Source organism: Myotis nattereri (genome assembly GCF_964212035.1).
Source record: "Myotis nattereri genome assembly, chromosome: 6".
NCBI lineage: Eukaryota > Metazoa > Chordata > Mammalia > Chiroptera > Vespertilionidae > Myotis > Myotis nattereri.
This window is the reverse complement of record NC_138081.1, coordinates 22,958,690-22,977,218: the sequence shown is the minus strand read 5'-3', so window position 1 is coordinate 22,977,218 and position 18,529 is coordinate 22,958,690. Positions and strand designations below refer to the sequence as shown.

The 18,529-nt window shown below is 38.2% G+C and overlaps 1 protein-coding gene across 1 annotated transcript in view; it reads right to left on the bottom strand.

The window, feature by feature from the left end:
• The window catches only part of EFHC1 (EF-hand domain containing 1), a 66,416-nt gene that overhangs the window by 35,928 nt on the left and 11,959 nt on the right, over positions 1–18,529 (bottom strand). Inside the window, exons 3-5 of the mRNA XM_081094835.1 lie at positions 9,202–9,489; positions 4,663–4,812; positions 3,336–3,525 (exon numbers count right to left, since the gene is read on the bottom strand). Coding sequence (XP_080950961.1) covers positions 3,336–3,525; positions 4,663–4,812; positions 9,202–9,489 — 628 coding nt within the window. The remainder of the gene's footprint in view (positions 1–3,335; positions 3,526–4,662; positions 4,813–9,201; positions 9,490–18,529) is intronic.

Sequence of the window (18,529 nt, the reverse complement as noted above, 5' to 3'; positions counted from 1 at the left end):
CAAAAACATATGTTTCCTACCTCTTAAAAGAACCCTTCACATGTTAACATGCTGCCTCTCCATGTAACTGATGAAAACTTTGTTACAATTTGGGAAGTTATAGAACAGGATGATTAGTGTTATTTTTATTAAATTGACTGGAGTGACATTGGTCAACATGAACATACAGGTTTCATGTGTGAGTTCTATGTTAAAAAATCTGTATATTGGCCCTAGCTGGTCTGGCTCAGTGGATAGAGCGTCGGCCTGCGGACTGGGGGGGTCCCGGGTTCGCTCCGGTCAAGGGCATGTACCTTGGTTGCGGGCACATCCCCGGTGGGAGATGTGCAGGAGGCAGCTGATCGATGTTTCTCTCTCATCGATGTTTCTAACTCTCTATCCTTCTCCCTTCCTCTCTGTAAAAAATCAATAAAATTTATAAAAAATAAAAATAAAAATAAAAAAATTTGTATATTGCACCATGTGCCCACCACCCAAAGTCAAATCTTCTCCTCTCACCTTATATTAGGACTTCTCTCCCCACCCCCATCCCTCTGGCAACCACCACACTACTGTTTGTGTTTATAAGTTTCAGTTTTATATCCCACATATGAGTAAAATCATATGGTTCTTAGCTTTTTCTGATTGACTTATTTCACTTAGCATATGTTCTCAAGGTCCATCCTGTTGTTGCAGATGGCGCTATTTTATCCTTTCTCATGGCTGAATAGTATTCCATTGTGTATATGAACCACATCTTCATCCAGTCCTCTATGACAGGACACTTTGGTTGTTTCCATGTCTTGGCCACTGTGAATAATGCTGCAATGAACATAGGGGTGCATATATCTTTGCAAACACGTGATTTCGAGTTTTTTGGGTATATACCCAGGAGTGGGATTGCTGGGTCATATGGTAGCTCTATTCTTAATTTTTTGGGGAATCACCAGATTGCTGTCCATAGTGGTTGTACCAGTCTACATTCCCACCAGCAGTGAATGAGGGTTCCCTTTTTTCCACAACCTCTCCAATACTTGTTGTTGCTTGTCTTGTTGATAATGGCCACTATAACAGGTGTGAGGTGGTATCTCATCGTAGTCTTGATTTGAATTTCCCTAATTGCCAGTGAGGTTGAGCATCTTTTCATATATCTATTGGCTGTTGTATGTCTTCTTGGGAAAGATGTATTTTCAGGTCCTCTGCCCACTTTTTATTGTATTGTTTATTTATTTGGTGTTGAGTTTTATGAGTTCTTTATATATTTTGGAAATTAAACCTTTGTCAGAGCTACTATTTGCAACTACCATCTCCCATCTGGTTGGCTGCCTGTTTGCTTTGCTGTCTGTTTCTTTTGCTGTGCAGAAGCTTTTTAGAATGATATAGTCCCATTCGTTTATTTTTGCCTTTCCTCACCTCTCCTTTGGGGTCAAGTTCATAAAATGTTCTCTACAATGCCGGTCCGTAAGTTTGGTACCTATAGTTTCTTCTATGTAACTTATTGTTTCAGGTCTTACATTTAGGTCTTTGATCCATTTTGAATTAATTTTTGTACATGGGGACAGAACAGGATGATTATATATTGAAAATTTAGATGTAGGCCACATGGATAAAGCAGAGACAAGCGTGGAACCTGAGAGTTCAAGGAACTCGGTTTTAGTGACACTTTTTTTCAAGGTCTGCTGACATTTCCATTCTTTCTTTTAATTTACTGTAAATCTAACTTTTATCAGTTCCGGATGGCAGAAATTTCAGGCTCATTTAAGCAATCTGAAAGGCCAAAATTAGTACCTCAGTCCTAATGTCCTAGGACTCTAAGAGGGCTGGATAGTAGGCTATATATAAGAATATGACAGGCAGCAGCCAAACTCTGTTGAACCAGGGCACAGATCCAGTTCTTGCTAGCACGGAATACAATCTGTGTTAGCAATTATTCTCAGTTTTTCAAAAAAAGAGATTTAAATGTTAACTCTCTTAATTTAAAACAATTTTACTCCCTTTTATTCTCTTCACCAATCTCACTCTCTTCTACCTCGCAAGCAACCATTCTAACGTGCAGCTTTTTTTATTATAGTGTATTATGTATATTGTTTTGTGTGTATTTTACTTTATGCAAACGTTATTGCATTATACATCTCTTTTTACTTTTTTTCTACACAGCACTATGTATTTAAGATGCACCTATTTGCTTTCTTGTACATTCTGTTTATTGCTTCTTACACTACATATTTATCAAGGTATACCTTCATCACATTTTGTTTATCCACTCTCCCAGAGATAGAAATCTCCAACTCCTTACCCCCAAATAACACTGCATTCTTTTTTAAACACTGTGCAGGCCAAGACTTTAGCCTTCAGACGGCCACTTTGTTTATAACCTTTAAGACAAACTTCTTGCTCAATACCTGGAATTTCTTATCTCCTAACTCCCCAAAAAATCAATGAACATTTACAGAGTTCTGTCAACCATCCAACCATGAGATATGTCATATGCCACCAATATGGCATTTTTATAATAGAACATTCTTTTTAAAATATATTTTTATTGACTTCAGAGAGTAAGGGAGAGGGGGAGAGATTTAGAAACATCAATGATGAGAGGGAATCATTGATTGGCTGCCTCCTGCACATCCCCTGGGCATGTGCCCTGACTGGGAATCGAACCATGACCTCCTGGTTCATAGGTTGATGCTCAGCCACTGGGCATGCACACCAGCCAGGCAAAGAGAACATTCTTAACTACAAAGTCAATAACTAAAGCAAGCCTACGTATCGCAGAGAAGTACTGATGTGAGGCAGGTGCCACCTGCGTTTTGTTGTGGCCTCACTCTCCAGTCCACTAGGTTCCTTTACACCAGCAAAGAAAGAGCAAGTGTTCACACAGTGGCGCTACACTCTATGAGCCACAGACATGCCTTTTCCAATCCTAAGTCATCCCACATAGAAACTCCTTTTGTCACAGAGTTGAGGCAAGAAGCAAAGTCAAAAAAGCACATAAGGAAATGAAAAGCTGTATCTGTGAATGAAAAAGCTTGTTTCAGAAATGCACAAAAATCTGATATTAAGTTGCGTTAGTTCAGAAGCCTTGATCTCCCACACTTTCATAAATCTCACACTGCTGTTTTGTTTTTGTTTTCTGACTTCGATATCAGTCCTCTCCACAGACCATTTCTGAGTGGAGCCTGAACCAAGGGGGCAAGTAAAGGACAAAAATTAAGGGAAAGCAGTTTTTAGTCCCTTTAAGAACACACCAAGAGCCTCCTAAGTGTAAAGGGAAATGACCACTCTGGTCATTTAGAAACTCCTCTAAAATCCAAAAAAAGGTCCAATTATCAGAAAATAAACCAAACCATACGTACTTGCATCCACCAAAATCTTGGGCATACGCTGGCGGTTCATCAGGACCGGGAAGGGATCATGCCCATCATTCCGTTCATGGATCTCTCGAATTTCTACCGTATCATCCATAAGATAGTAATGAATGATGTACTTCCGACATTCACCGAACATGCTGTCTGTATCATCCCAGATCGCATAGAATCGAAGAACCTTTGAGAAACCCAAAGTAGTGACTTAAATACGAATTCTATAAGTGGAGAGTTTAACTTAGCTACTTTGGCATTCATATATCAGACAATAATGAAGAGATTAGCTAGAAAGACAATGAAGCAATCTCAAATGGTTAAAAAAATAAAGAAATTTTTACCAAACATACAAAAACATCTGAAATTATATATCAGATGTCAACAGCTAGAAAATATTAATAGGCTTATAAATCTGTGCTGAGAAAAAATATTCACTTTGACCCAAAAATATTAGTCAGGGAAAGATAAGTTGAATTAAAAGAGCAATGGATCCTTTATACAGTTACTAATAAAGGTGCATGTGAATGGTTTGTTTGTAATTAATATGGAAAGAATTTTCATTTACTCATTAGTCTTTTTTTAGTTTATCAACACATATCTTCTAGTAATATCAACAACACAATCTTTAAATTCAAAGTAACAACAGATATATAACTGATATAAAGAACATCCTTAAAAAGACTATGATAGTGCTAGGTAAAATTTTCTGAACTAAAAGGAATTACATTTCTGAGAGAGAAAAAGCAGCAAAGAGGCATTGAGGGTGATCTTTCCCTTCAGCACACAAAGGAAGACTGAAATCTCCTACACACCATGCCCACCAGGGGGAGCACAGGAAGGCTGGAAGAGAGTTGGAAAATACCCAGAACATTCTGTACTCACACATTAACATAAAACTTAACAAGAATCATCTGTAATGGAATGCTTCTGTGAAATTACTATTTGAACATTAGAAATCTACTTATATGCAAAATAAATAATCCATTTAAGGTGTCCCAAAGGATTCTGTTGAGGTTAACTCACATTTGGGAAATAAGTAGCCAGCTGGAAATACAAAGTGGAAAGATGTAGCTCAGGAATGCTCTAAGATTTAAAGGTTTGGTGGAAGTCATAAGACTTACTTCCACCATCTTCTTTGGATCTCTATAAAACTCTGGCATTCCTAGCCCTCTAACTCTAATAAAATCTGAAAAACAGCACTGTATCCAAATGGTTATATTATAGGTGTGATGTTTCAAAACACACACACCAAAATAGTTTGCTAATAAACATTTCCACACTTGGAAACGAGTTAACTTACCAAGGTGCCTGAGTCACTTACTTGTTTGTCAAAGGTGAGAAACTGCTTGAGTTGATCAAAGTCCGATGGAGTGACATACTGGTGAAGAGGCCGTTTCCGAAGTTCTGTGTAAGGATCCAGAGCCATCTTCCCAGGTGGATTTAATTCAATTCCTTGACTTTCCAAAAATTCCTAAATAATTCAAAATTAATAATGATCACCTTTCTTGAAGCTTCTTCAAGTATTAACTGATGGAATAAAAATAAGTGTAATAATTTCTATACCACTGCCAGGGTTAACCATTAATTTGCACCTTGAGCATGTGTTCGCAGTACCGAGCCTCCAATTGACCCAACTCAATAATGCAGACAATAGCTGATTATTACCTTAAGTGTTCTATATTATAAAAATGACAGGCAATAAGAGAAGCTCCAAATATAATCTCAGATCAATGGAATTTAGTCAGGTGCCTGAGCACAGAGTAAGGATTACTTACATACATAAATCTGAAACCTAACAAGTTTCAAATATATAATTCACATCAGGTATAGGGACAAACCGCACAATGGCAAAGTTCAGCTGAAATCAAATTCCCAACTTTCCAACTCATTTAAAACAAGTCTATCATTAGGTCTCCCCTGCAAAATAAAAAAAAAGCAAGCATGCCCACTGGTTTAGACCAGAAAATATTATAGCAAAACAGGAAAGGCAAATCAAGTGTTCACATCTCACCAGAAAAAAAGTTAAGCCTTTGAACTTGACTTGATTTTGAATTCTATTTTGCTAATTATGAGTAAATATAGTACTATTTTCAGAGTCACCATATCTTTTAATACAACTTGACATTTCTTTTCAAAAGAACCATAATGGATTATGCTTTTTTGAGAATCAGAAAAAGAACAACTTCATGGGTTCTGTTTACATTCTGGAACTAGAAATTAACCTGAAATCTAGGTTTCTTTGGGGAACTGTGTAGTTTGCTTTTGGAGAATTCAATAGAAAATATATAGAACACAGGACCAAAATATTTGGGTTCTAGTATTAGCTCTGCACTAACTTGCTTGTAATCTTAGTATTTAAAGTTTACTAGGCAGTCTCCAATATTCTTTCAATATTAAAATATTATGAATTTTAATGTCTACTAAATCGACTAAGCTGGAGATACTGACTGGCAATAAAAGTTCTCCTCTCCTTTGAGGTGGTGTATTAGTGTAGCAGGATTACTGGTTGAGATACTTAATGTGTTGTACTCCTTTCTGTTGCTTTCAACAGATAACCAGGCCCTTTGTTAACCTTACCTTAGGAATTTGGGCAGGAATTGAGACGCTTCCTAAGGATGACAGTACTTCCTATCTCTTAGATAAAGCCTAAACTCTTTGATGAGATTATTTTAAAGGAGGGGAGAGAAGGGAATGTCTTTGAGGGCAAGAGGAGAGAAAGGGGGAAATTCCCCCAGACTGGAAAAGAGACACAGTTGGTGGTTCTCAGAAGAGCAAGACTCTATACGTGATCTGTAGGGACGCTCCAAGCACCTGTGCAGCCAGGTACATTTAATCTCAGGCATTCGGAGTTCCATTGTTTTACCTAGCACCAAACATCACGGTGGTGTCGTTGGTCACTGGACATGTGAGCCCTGCCTATAGAACTCCTTTAAGTCTGGGAATGTTTCCTTGTTCTTAGGGCTTGAAAACTTTGGCAAAGCTGAGGGTGAATAGAAATACAAGCTCAGTTGGACTGGGGCGCAAGTAGGTTTTAAGTCACTTTTTAATATAATATTTTTTGCACATCGGCATTTGTGGAGTAGAATTCATATCTACTTTACTAGCAGTAATACTTTAGTGAAGAGCCTGGCCGGTGTGGCTCAGCAGTTGAGTGTCGACCCAGGAACCAGGAAGTCGCTGATTATCGATTCCCAGTCAGGGCACATGCCCCAGTGTGGGCTTGATCCCCAGTGTGGGGCAGGCAAGAGGCAGTTGATCGATGACTCTCTCTCATCATTGATTTTACATCTCTCTCTCCCTCCCCCTTCCTCTCTGAAATCAATATTTTTAAAAAATACTTTAGTGAAGATAAATTCTATTATCTCTGATTTCTGGAGCTTTATTTTTTAATGTGTTCAGTTCATTCTGTCTATAGCACCAAACATTTATTTGGAGTAATGAGGAGGGGTTAGAAGGGATGGTGGTGATGATGATATGTTTAAAGAGAGGTGGTTTCTTATTCAAATCACACCCTAAAGACAGCTATCTTCCTTATCCATCCATAGGTCCAGCCCTAATGAAAACCATCAAATTAATAAGATGTGCATACATTTTAAACTGTTTAAGGAGCCAACTTCTCACCTAACAGATCAATTACTGAAAACACAATTCAATCTAATTATCAGTGCCCGAAATACACAGCTCTAGTCTATTATCAGTCATTACAATATTCACAAATTCTGTATTTGCAAATTTACCTACTTCCTAAAATTTATTGGTCTGTCAGACATGCAGTGATGAAAATCTGAGTTGCCTAATGCACACATTCATAGCTGAGGTTGAACAAAGTGAGTTTCTGTGGTGTTTCAGCTTCTGTATTGAAAAAGTATCCTTTTTGTGGTCTCTTTAGTGCCACTTCTTCTCACTTTGTGCATTTGCTGGTGATTTCGCTGTTTAAAATGCCCCAACCTTAGTGCTGACGTACTGTCTCATACTCTACATGAAGAAGGCTGTGTACTTAATGTCACTAAACTATACATCTAAAATTGTTAAAATGATAAATTTTGTTATGTATATTTTACCACAATTTTTAAAAAGTCAGGCTGATGTCCCTGAAGGAGGAAATACATGTGTGAGATAACCTTCATTCAGGTGTGAGTTTGATGTTAATGAATCAACAGTGTATTTTAAATGTGGCATTCTGAAACAGAAACACATTAAACAAGTTTATGTATCCAATGGGTTGATGAAAACGTGGTGACCAGAGACTTGTAGGAACCTAACCCTGTATTTCTCCTTGGAGCAATGGTGCAGTGTTTGCTAATGAAGTGTTTGTGGTAACTTTATAGAACAAAACTACCATGAATATTAAGAACTGACTGTAACTGGTTTAGATCAACTGCTCAGTGATCAATTTGCAAATGTTCAAATTGTCCAGAGAGACACAACTGTGAAAATAAATTTAATAACTCAAAGAAACATTTTATAATTTCTCATTTTTGGTACAATTCTGAAACTGCCTATGATTTAAAGGACCTAAAAAACCTAAACAATGACAGAACAAAACATGCTTGAAGGGGACAATATCTCACAGATGGTCTAGCACCTCCACCTTCTGTAGAGTTTTTCCCTGTTGCTTTGGGATGACACAGGTGCCGTGGCTCCTTTTCTTACTTCCTTGAGGTCTTTGTTCACCTGTCACCTTATCTGTGAGGCCTTCCCCGACCAGCCTTCATATAGAGCAACTCCAACTTCCATCCCATTTACTCTGATTTAGCTTCTTCGATAGCTCTTATAAGCATCTGACACATTATAAATTTATTGTTTCCTCCTCCAACCAGAATGTAATCACCTCCATAAGGGCAATTCTTTATACTTGGCACCTATGACAGTGCCTGGCACATAGCAGGCACTCAATAAGTATTTGCTAAATAAATTACTAAATTAAAAAGATAAATGACTGAATTCTTAAGAGCTCAGTGCATGGTAAAACTAATCTTATCTGGCATTAGGTAACATGAGATTAAAGGTATAAAATAACTGAGAAACTATATTTGCTTCTAGTGCTTTTATTTTTTAAAAATGTATGTTTTTATTGATTTCAGAGAGGAAGGGAGAGGGAGAAAAAGACAGGAACATCAATGATGAGAGCGAATCACTGGTCAGCTGCCTCCTGCAAAACCCCAATTGGGGACTGAGCCCAAAACCCCAGCATGTGCCCTGATCAGAAATCGAACTGTGACCTCCTGGTTCATAGGCTGACGTTCAACCACTGAGCCACATGCATACATTTGGTGCTTTTAAAAAAGGGGGCCTCTCTCTCTCTCTCTATGGTAAGAAAATCCATATTTATGAAATAGAGAAAGCAGAAGATTTTTGTCAATATAAAAAAAAGTGTTGTCCTTTAAAAAATGGTTTATTTCAGGAATTCTTTAGAGAGCAAGTGTCCCTATTATATAGCAAGTATGATTTACAGGGAAAAAAATATAAATTACACAGAAAAATTTAGGCTCATATCTGCTAATAAAAGATAGTACTATTTTTGTGAACTCAAACTTCAGGTACATTGTCCAATGCATCTTTCCTATTTCCACCCCATCAAGGGTGCTACCTCTTCTACTCGCTATTTGAACTGGCATGTAAATTGGTTTCTTATCAAAGGCTTCAGCTATGATGGAAGTTAATTTTATTTGAATGGCTATGTTTCAATATCATTGTGAAAAAATGATACCACTGCATAGTTTTGGCACATATACAAATACCAAATCAACCTATATAATAATCCATACAAGGCAGATTATCTTACTCTAATAAGTGATATGTATCCTTCCATAAATTAGAATGCCTCAGAGACCACAACTTCCAAAAATATATACTATACCTGTGTGAATCCATCACAGTCAACAATGTGGAAAGTTCTGCCATAAACTGTAATGTTTATTCCTCGGTTTAGGTCTTTCCAATGGTAATGGTCTCCTCGGTCATTCTTGGGTAAGCGTTGACGTTTGATCAGCTTGCCTTGAGGGATCCCAGAGTTTTCCACAAGGGGCTCCATGACTGACATGCTGTCATCTTCCAGGTAGTAGTAAATGTGCACCTGACGGATCCTATAGTGTTCGTCAGTGGACATAGAAACATCTTCTTGAAAATAGGCATCAAACTTCAGTACCTATAACACATAAGGGAAGAAAAAATGGTGTTGTATTAGTTTCTCATCCAGAAAATGTCAAGTACCCTCCTGCAAAGAGAAATCACTCAGAGGGATTTGAATATTCATCACTCCTATCTACTAAATCAAAGATTGCCAAATTATGGTCCATGAGTTAAATATACCCGCCACCTGCTCTTGTATACAAACTAAGAATGTTTTTTTTACATATTTAGGTGATTAAAAATCAATAGAATTTCACAACACATAGAAATTATATAAAGTAATTACACAAATAATTTAACATTTATTTGCTAATGGCTGCTTTCCCATTACAAGGGCAGAGTTGTGAGTAGTTGTGATCGAGAGACCATTTGGGCTGCTGCTATGGTCTTAATTGTGTGTCCCCTCTCCTAAATTTATATTGAAGCCCTAACCCTTGATGTGACTATATTTGGAGATAGAGTCTTTACAAGTAATTAAGCTTAAATGAGGTCCTAAGGGTGGGGACACTAATCCAATGGAAATAATGGCATTCTCCCCTGCCCCCCACTCTCAGCACATACCAAGGAAAGGCCATGTGAGGACAAAGAAAGAAGGCAGCTGCCTGCAAGTCAGGAAGAGAGCCCCCATCAGAAACCAAATCAGCAGGAAGCTTGATCTTGGTCTGCTAGTCCCCAGAACAATGAGAAAATAAAGTTCTATTATGTAAGCCACCTGTCTATTATTTTATTATAGCAGCTCAAGCAAACCAAGACACTGCAAAACCCAAAATATTTTCTATGGGCCCTATAATGCGTTTGCTGACTTCTGCTCTAAGTGCTCAAACTATGTGTAGACTATTTACTAATCTGTTCCTTGATAAGATGGCTTAAAGACCTTAACTGTACTAGCTGCATGTCCATGGCAAAAACCTCTCTAAAAATTTTTGGAAAGAATAAGAAATTTGGACAAGATTATGACTTTTTATTTCAAAATAAAAATGAAGGCTCACGTCCATTTCTTTAGAAGTGGAGCCCCTTACATATTCATACTAAAAACATTATTAGAAAGTTTGTATGAATAACTCAAATCATCAATCCACCACAGAATTCCCCCATGGTTGGCATGTAAATTGTACTCAGAAATATATATGATAGAGCAAACCCTAGGTCCTCTGGAGAACACCAGTATTGGTGTGAAGTCAAATGGCATGTCTACTGTACATTTAAAAATATGTAAAAATATTATAAAAAGTCTATGTTGGCAGGCTTTAGGATGAATTTTATAAATATTTGTTATTCTGTTTCTTTTTTTTTTCCAATATATTTTTATTAATTTCAGAGAGGAAGGCAGAGTGAAACAGAGATAGATAGAAACATCAATGAGAGAATCATTGATAGGCTGCTTCTTATACACCCACACTGGGGTTCAAGCCTGCAACCCAGGCATGTGCCCTGACCCAGAATCAAACCATGACCTCCTGGTTTATAAATTGACAATCACTGAGCCACGTTGGCTGGGCTATTCTGTTTCTATTTTTAATATTTCTTTTCAGGGAGACAAAGTATTAGAATGATGTTTTAGGTAAGAAAGTGTTAACCCAAACCTCTACTAGAATAAGAGCAACAAAACAAGGAGATCCTCCAGTAAAGACTCAAATATGGCTCAATAAATAGAAAATACAGAACAACTTTATACATGAGTGCTGTAGCTAAAAAGGTATAGTCTCTATTGTGGAAGAACAAGATAAAAACCAAAAGAGAACAGGCAACTTTACAGGAGAAACATGAACATAATGGAATGAAGGCCTTAAAATTCATAATAAAAAGATGAGATGGGTTAATGTAATAGAATGTTAAAAGGAAAAAATAATATGGTAAAAGCAAAATATAAGTCATTTTATAATAACATTTTAGATCAACTGCAAAGAACTGGGGACATGATCACTGAGCGGGGATAGGATCAGTAATTCATATATGAAATGGTCTTTATTTGAGCTGCAGATTAATAAATACACAAATGTTAGAGCTAGACATAGTCAGCTATTCAAACTTCCCTCATTTTACAAGGAAACTGAGACTCAGGGTGTTACCGTGGCTTGTCTGAGGCCACAAAAGGTATTAAGGGCATAACTGGGACTTGAAGCTCAGTCTGTAAACTCACAGCCCAAAGTTCTCTCCATATACCTCACTACTTCTTAGATAACAGTGCTAGAGTGGTTCAGAAAAGGAACTGTGTAGCTAACATGGTCAGAAAAAGTTTAAGAGGAGGGGACAAGGATGTATTCTAGCAACAGCAGCAGAGGAAGGAAACCCAACAGCAGTATGCAGACCGTGATGGAGGAGGAAGGTGCTAGGCCTGGCCATCAGGCTGAGAGCCCCTCCAATAGTCCAGGTCTATAGCAATAAATGACCAGCGATGAAAAAACAACGAGTTGATTTGGGTGGTGATGAGGAAGCAGAAGGATGGAAGCCAGATGAGGTATTGAGAAAACACAGAGCTAGGACTATAGTGATGATTCTCACAGAAATAGAGATATGAAGAAGATAATTTTGGTAGGACAGATGATGAGCTCAATTTCAAACTTGCTGAGTTTAAGTTGATATTGCAAGGGGCAATTTGGAATGCAGGACTGGGTCTGGAAAAGAAGTCAATATTAGAGGAAAATCAGGATGATTCAAACATTTTGACCCAAGCAAATGAAAGGACGGAATTGCTGTCATATTGAGATTGGGAAGATTGCAGTGGAGCAGATATGGGGGATGAGGAGACAAATCGGGAATTAAGTTCTGAACATGTTTAGTTTAAGGTGTCTATTAAACATTAAAAAGAGATGTCAAATAGGCAATTACAAATTATAGGCACAGAATATCATCATATAAAGGACATTTCAAGCTATGCATCTAGAGTAGACCAAAAGAATAAGCAGACAGATTAGTCCAAAGACTGAGCCCTATGGCACACCCATGTTCCTGCCGTCTGCTTTCTAAGATTGAAAGGGATGAAAATGCCTTTGGCAACAGGAACTTGGCCTCAGAATGGGAGGCAGGGAGGAAATACAAACACACTCTTTAAAGATAAAATAAACTGAATTTCTTCTATTTAAAATAAAAATTTTTAAATGATATGTGTTACTTATAAACAAATCTTCTAGCCCTAGCCGGTTTGGCTCAGTGGATAGAGCATCAGCCTGTGGACTGAAAGGTCCCAGGTTTGATTCCAGTCAAGGGCACATGCCGTGGTTGTGGGCTCGATCCCCAGTAGAGGGTGTTTAGGAGGCAGCCAATCAATGATTCTCTCTCATCATTGATGTTTCTATCTCTCTCCCCCTCTTCCTTCCTCTCTGAAATCAATAAAAATATATTAAAAATAAAAGGATAAAATCTCAATCAAAAAAACACCAATCTTCTAGACTATGTCACATGATCATTACAATTGAATCCTAATTCTATGTGCATCTACAGTAGTGAACTATAACCACAAAATCATTTTGTAAAATCTAAACAATTCCTTCTAAAACAAAAAGAAAAATTAACTAAGGTAAAGCTCAGTTTTTGCTTTATATTCACTTTAGTACATTCAGACTGTATAGAGAAAAGAAGTAACTGGTTACATATACACGAATGACCTGGTGCATGGATTCGTTCACAATGAAAGGAAATTAATTAGAAGGTGGCCAGTGGGGTGGTACTGGGTGAGACTGGCCAGACACGCCCTGAAGCCAACCTCCCTCAGTCCCTCCCCAGCATCTGCTGAGTGAGCAGGGTCCCTCCGGCAGGTGGGGTCCCTCCGCCTGACCCTGCGGGGACCAGGCCAAAACCGGCTCTCTGATATCCCCCGAGAGGTCCCGGAGTGAGAGAGGGCCCTCTGCAAAGTTGCTGTCATACGAGGGTGTGGAACGCAAATGCAAGTGTATAGTAAACCAGATTCAGGACCGACAGTGCCCCAGCAACAACATAACCCACGGTTGAAGGTGGAATCCCACGGCCCTGCCAGGAATCAAGCTCCCTCCTCTCTGGTTTCGGGGTGTGTCACCCGAGAACCACTGCTGCCAAGTCACTGCAGCTCGGCAGCTCCTGCGTTGAGTGTCTGCCCTTTGGTGGTCAGTGCATGTCATAGCAACTGGTCAGATGGTCGGATACTTAGCATATTAGCCTTTTATATATATAGATGGTATATTTGGTACTAATCAAAGAAATTGACTATTCAGTTAATTAGGGCACAAAATTTTCAAGTTCTCTGGTTATTTGGGAGTTTGTTTTCTGACATAAATGGTAAGTGATAAAAATTTTATGTATTAAAACATCCCCTAGGAGTGTTTTTCTGTCTTTACATTCAGCTCTGATCACTTAATATGGATCAGTTTGTGCAATAAACACTTGGATTTTCTCTGGCATATGACCTACACATATAGCTAAAACTACATGTTTTCAATATGTAATTCATGATACAGAGAGCTAAGTTAATATGTGAGGTCTCAGTAAAATAATACTCTAACTCCTAAAATATTTATTTGATTGTTAATCAAAAAAGTACTTATTGCCATAGCTGGTTTGGTTCAGTGGATAGAGCATCGGCCTGCGGACTAAAGGGTCCCAGGTTCAATTCTGGTCAAGAGCACAGGCCCAGGTGCTCGATCCCTGGTCGGGGGCATGCAGGAGGCAGCCAATCAATGATTCTCCCTCATCATTGATGTTTCTATCTCTCTCCCCTCTCTGAAATCAATAAAAATATATTAAAAAATAAATAAAATCAATAAAAACATATTTTTTAAAATGTGGTACATTTACACCATGGAATACTATGCAGTTACAAAACAGAAGGATCTCTTACCCTTTTAGACAGCCTGGAGGAATCTGGACACATTGATGTTTTTCTCTCTCTCTCTGCCCCTCCCTCCTTCCTCCCTCCCTCCTTCCTTCCACTCTCTAAAAATCAATGAGAAAAATATCCTCAGGTGAGGATTAACAACAAAAACAAAAATTCATCTCATTTTTAAAACTAATGTTTATTGAGTATCAATCACAGGAAAGCTAGTCCAGGAGGGGGGAAACAGCATGTGCAAAGGCCCTGTAATGGGGGAGGAGGGTATACTACAGTTTCAACAGAATAAGGAAAACAAATCAATTGTGAATGAAACACAGTGGGTTAGGAAAAGATAGGCCCAAGAGGAGGGTGGAGAAACAGCAGGGAGGGCCACACCCAGTAGGACTGTGAGGAACCTGTAGAGTTGGATCTTAGCCTACACACTGGGAAAGCCATGAGAATGTTTTAGGTCAGTACATGACAATCTGATACCTACTTTTTTTTTTAGAATAAACACCTTTATTACATGAGCTAAGATTGGAAGGAAGAGGATTTATTTGCTTTTCCAGTCCTTTGATTTTCCTCAAATAGAAGTCCAGCTCCTTGCCCTCGAGCACATAGCCCTCTGCTCAGCCACACTGGCCTGGTCTTGAAGCGATGCATGAAAGAAGGTTGCCCTGCTGGAACTGCTCCTCGAGAATATGGCTGATTTTTGCATTCTTTTTCCTTTCATCATATTTCTTCTGAATCTTCTTTGTTTTTTCTTCAAAATCTCTTCCTCTTCAGGAGTCAGCGTGGCCCCTTCTTGCAGCCCAGGGGCAGTGCGTAGTGGGACTCGTACCACTGTCGGTACGCTGTGCTGTCAACGAGCACAATGCAGTTCTTTACTAGGGTCTTGGTGGGGACCAGCTTGTTGTTGGATGCATTGTAGACAACATCAATAATCCTTGTTTTGCGCATACAACACTCTGAGCCCCAGGAGAAGTTGCCCACGTCCAGCCTCAAGGCTAGGTACTTCTTGTTGCCTCTGGGCACTCGGACTGTGTGTATGCGGAGGGGTCCAATCTTAGTGTTGTTTCGGTTCTTGTGGTAGGGCTTTCTCTTGCCCCTGATCTTGCGGCGCCGGCTGGAAAGAGAAAACGCAAAACTGATACCTACTTTTAAAAGATAACCCTGCCTGCTAATTGGAAAATTAATTGTAAGTAGCGAGATGAAAATAAATGAGCAAAGTAGTTATACATTTTAGAGATGGAAATGATAGAGCTTGTGAGGGAAAAGAATCAAGGATGACTTTCAGGTTGGGGGACGAAAGCAGCTAGGTGGACAGCGGTAATATTCACTATACTGGTTAAAAGAGTCTGAAGGCATTTTCACAGAAAAATGACATAATGTGCTTTGGGTACTAAACCAAGCACTGGACATGCTACGAGCATAAAAAAAACAGGTGTGGGACTACTACAAAGGTTAACAGTATGTTAACAGTTAACATATTGCTTGTTTGAACTATGACAGTGTAGAGGAAATGGAAGTGAGATATACTTGAATTAGCAACTCACTGAAGGGGAAGAAAACCTGAAATGGCTTGGGTTTCACACTTTGATTACCTAGTGGAGCCATACAGAAAGAGCACATCTATAAGAAAAGGTAGTGGTCTGGGTGAAAGACATACAGAACCTGAGGTGCCCACAGCTCATCCAGGTGGAGATATCTTACGGCATTTTCAAAAAGGTCAGAATTGGAAGTATCAATAGTTGTCTACTTTGGGATGACAGTTGAAACCATAAAAGTGGGCAAAATCTCTCTGAGGAATCTATATATATAAAAGGCTAATATGCTAAGTGTCCATCTGGGTAATGACATCACGTAGCAATTCGACGGCTAGCCTCCTTGCAGTTTCTTCAGCCCAGGAACACGACTTGCTTTATAGCCAGGTGCAAACATTTCACACTTTAACCAAATGTCTGTGAAGCGTTTTCCCGTGCCTCATCTCATTTGATCCTCACAGAAGTCCTGGAGTAGGTAGGTAGGAGACTCAGTGGAATCCTATTTTCTTTTCATTAGCCGGAAAATGGAAATTTAGAAAGTTTAGAAACTTGACCCGACTGAAAAGAAGTAAGAAATTGTGGACCTTGGAAATGACTTCAGGTTTTCTCACTGCACAGAATATAGTCAAACACTGCTGCAGTTAAATATTTTACCCTTTGTTCTCCCTGCATAATCTACAATAATAATCTTTGTGTTGATATTTACTGCTGTGTTGCTGACAATTACCTGAAAGAGAAGTTGGGGTGCTTCACTGGGCTGGAAAAAGTTTAGCTAAATCAGAGAGCAGGTCTAATTAAGCAAGTTTATTCTGTATCTATAAAAGGCTAAGCTGTCTCACACATGCACAATACGTATAAAGCTCTCGCTAGCGCCAATCGCACGTGTGTGTTTTGATCTGTCATTGTCGGTCATGAAATTGGTTGACACTTCTATTATAGAGAAAGGGCGAGTAGTGATATTAAAATATTTCTTCTAATTAATTTTCTTTCAATGTGCATGAATTCGTGCACCAGGCCACTAGTATAAAATAATGAGAAGAGACCCTTTACAATCCTTACAGTTAAAAATGAGAGGAGAAGGGGAGGCCAGAGTAGGAGCAGCCAGATGGAGAGAGAGGAAAACCAGAGGAGTGAAGATTCAGTGCAGCAAGAGAAAAGCAAAGTTTCAAGAAGGAAGAGAGGATCAACAATGGCAAATATTGCAAACAGGTCAAAGGGAATGCTGGCAAAAAAAAAAAAAAATAGTTCTGGGCTTGAGGGCAGAGAGATGTCAAATTGTAAGTGATTTGACAGTCAAGTGAGAAAGGAAGTTGTTAAAGGGGTCACAAGGTAGAAATTTTTTTAAGGCAGCATACTTTGACCCTAGGTAAAAAAATTACTAGCTGTTTGAAATGGAAGTAGTATGAAAGTTAAAGATGAGAGATGAAAGTAGAATAACATCAGGAACACAGAGTGGGATATGAGGGTGGGAAGTTGAACATAGGGGGTAACAATGAGAACCGTTATGGGAACAAAGAAAAAAGATGAGGGTGTTCACAGCACATGTCCTGGTCATTATCACCTGCGTAAGGAACGAAGTTATACTCTAAAGATAAGGGACAGTACAAAGTCTGTCCAAAATATGGACAAATATGTTTGCTATTAATTTGACTATGGGTATTTCTAAAAAAAAATTAAACATATTTAATTCAGAAAAACTATAAATTCCTCTTCTAAAAAAAAATCTTAGTTTCAAAACCATGGGTTTAACTACTCTCTACCTTATTATCTATGGTAAGGATTATTTATCTAGAAATTTTGATGATCCAAGTAAAATGAATAGGAAATTTAAAATATAAGTATACTTCTTCATGCCTACTATCTTTTAAAAATGAATTATTAATACTATTTTAAAAGCATAAATTAAGTAATGACAATAAGCATAAAATAACATAGAAGAACAAAAATATAAAGAAGCCTATTTTCTATTAAGGCACAATTTCCCCCTCTCTGCATTTCAATAATACTTTCCATGACATATATAACTTTATCACTTTCTAGTTTATCATAGTTATTTGCTATTCTTTTCAATAAAAATTGAACCTACCAGGATTTATATCTTGATAAATTATTAAATACCTATCTCACTACTCTCTTGTATTTTCACCCCTCTCCCTTATCTACTGATTTTGCAGTGCCTGTCACACCTGTGAATCAAGAAGAGAAACAAGAAACAAGTAAAGAAATAGCCATATGTATAACTGATACCAGCTAGTGGATATTAGGTTTATTATGAATGAATATGTGAATTTTTCCTATCAAATGTGATAATTGAGATGAGGAAATGGGGGTTATATTGATTCTGGCTGATACATTAAAAATTGTGTAAATTCATTGATTATTAATGTAAATAGCATAGTTCTACCACCAGACTAAATTTTATCCAGAATTCCTTTAATATTTTAAAAAATGTTTTTGTTGATTACTTTAGAGAGAGAGGAAAGAAGAGGGAGAGAGAAACACTGATGTGAGAGAAAAACTTTAATCGGTTGCTCCTGCATGCACCCCAACCTGGATATGTACCCTGACCAAAAATCGAACTGGTGACCCTTCGATGTATGGGATATGCTCAATCAGCCACAACAACCAGACTATTTATATCTTCCATAGGTACTCAATAAATGTTGTCTAGCTGGATGAAAATAATATAGCCATTGAACAAAAATAGCATTAAAGGATCAAAAAATAGG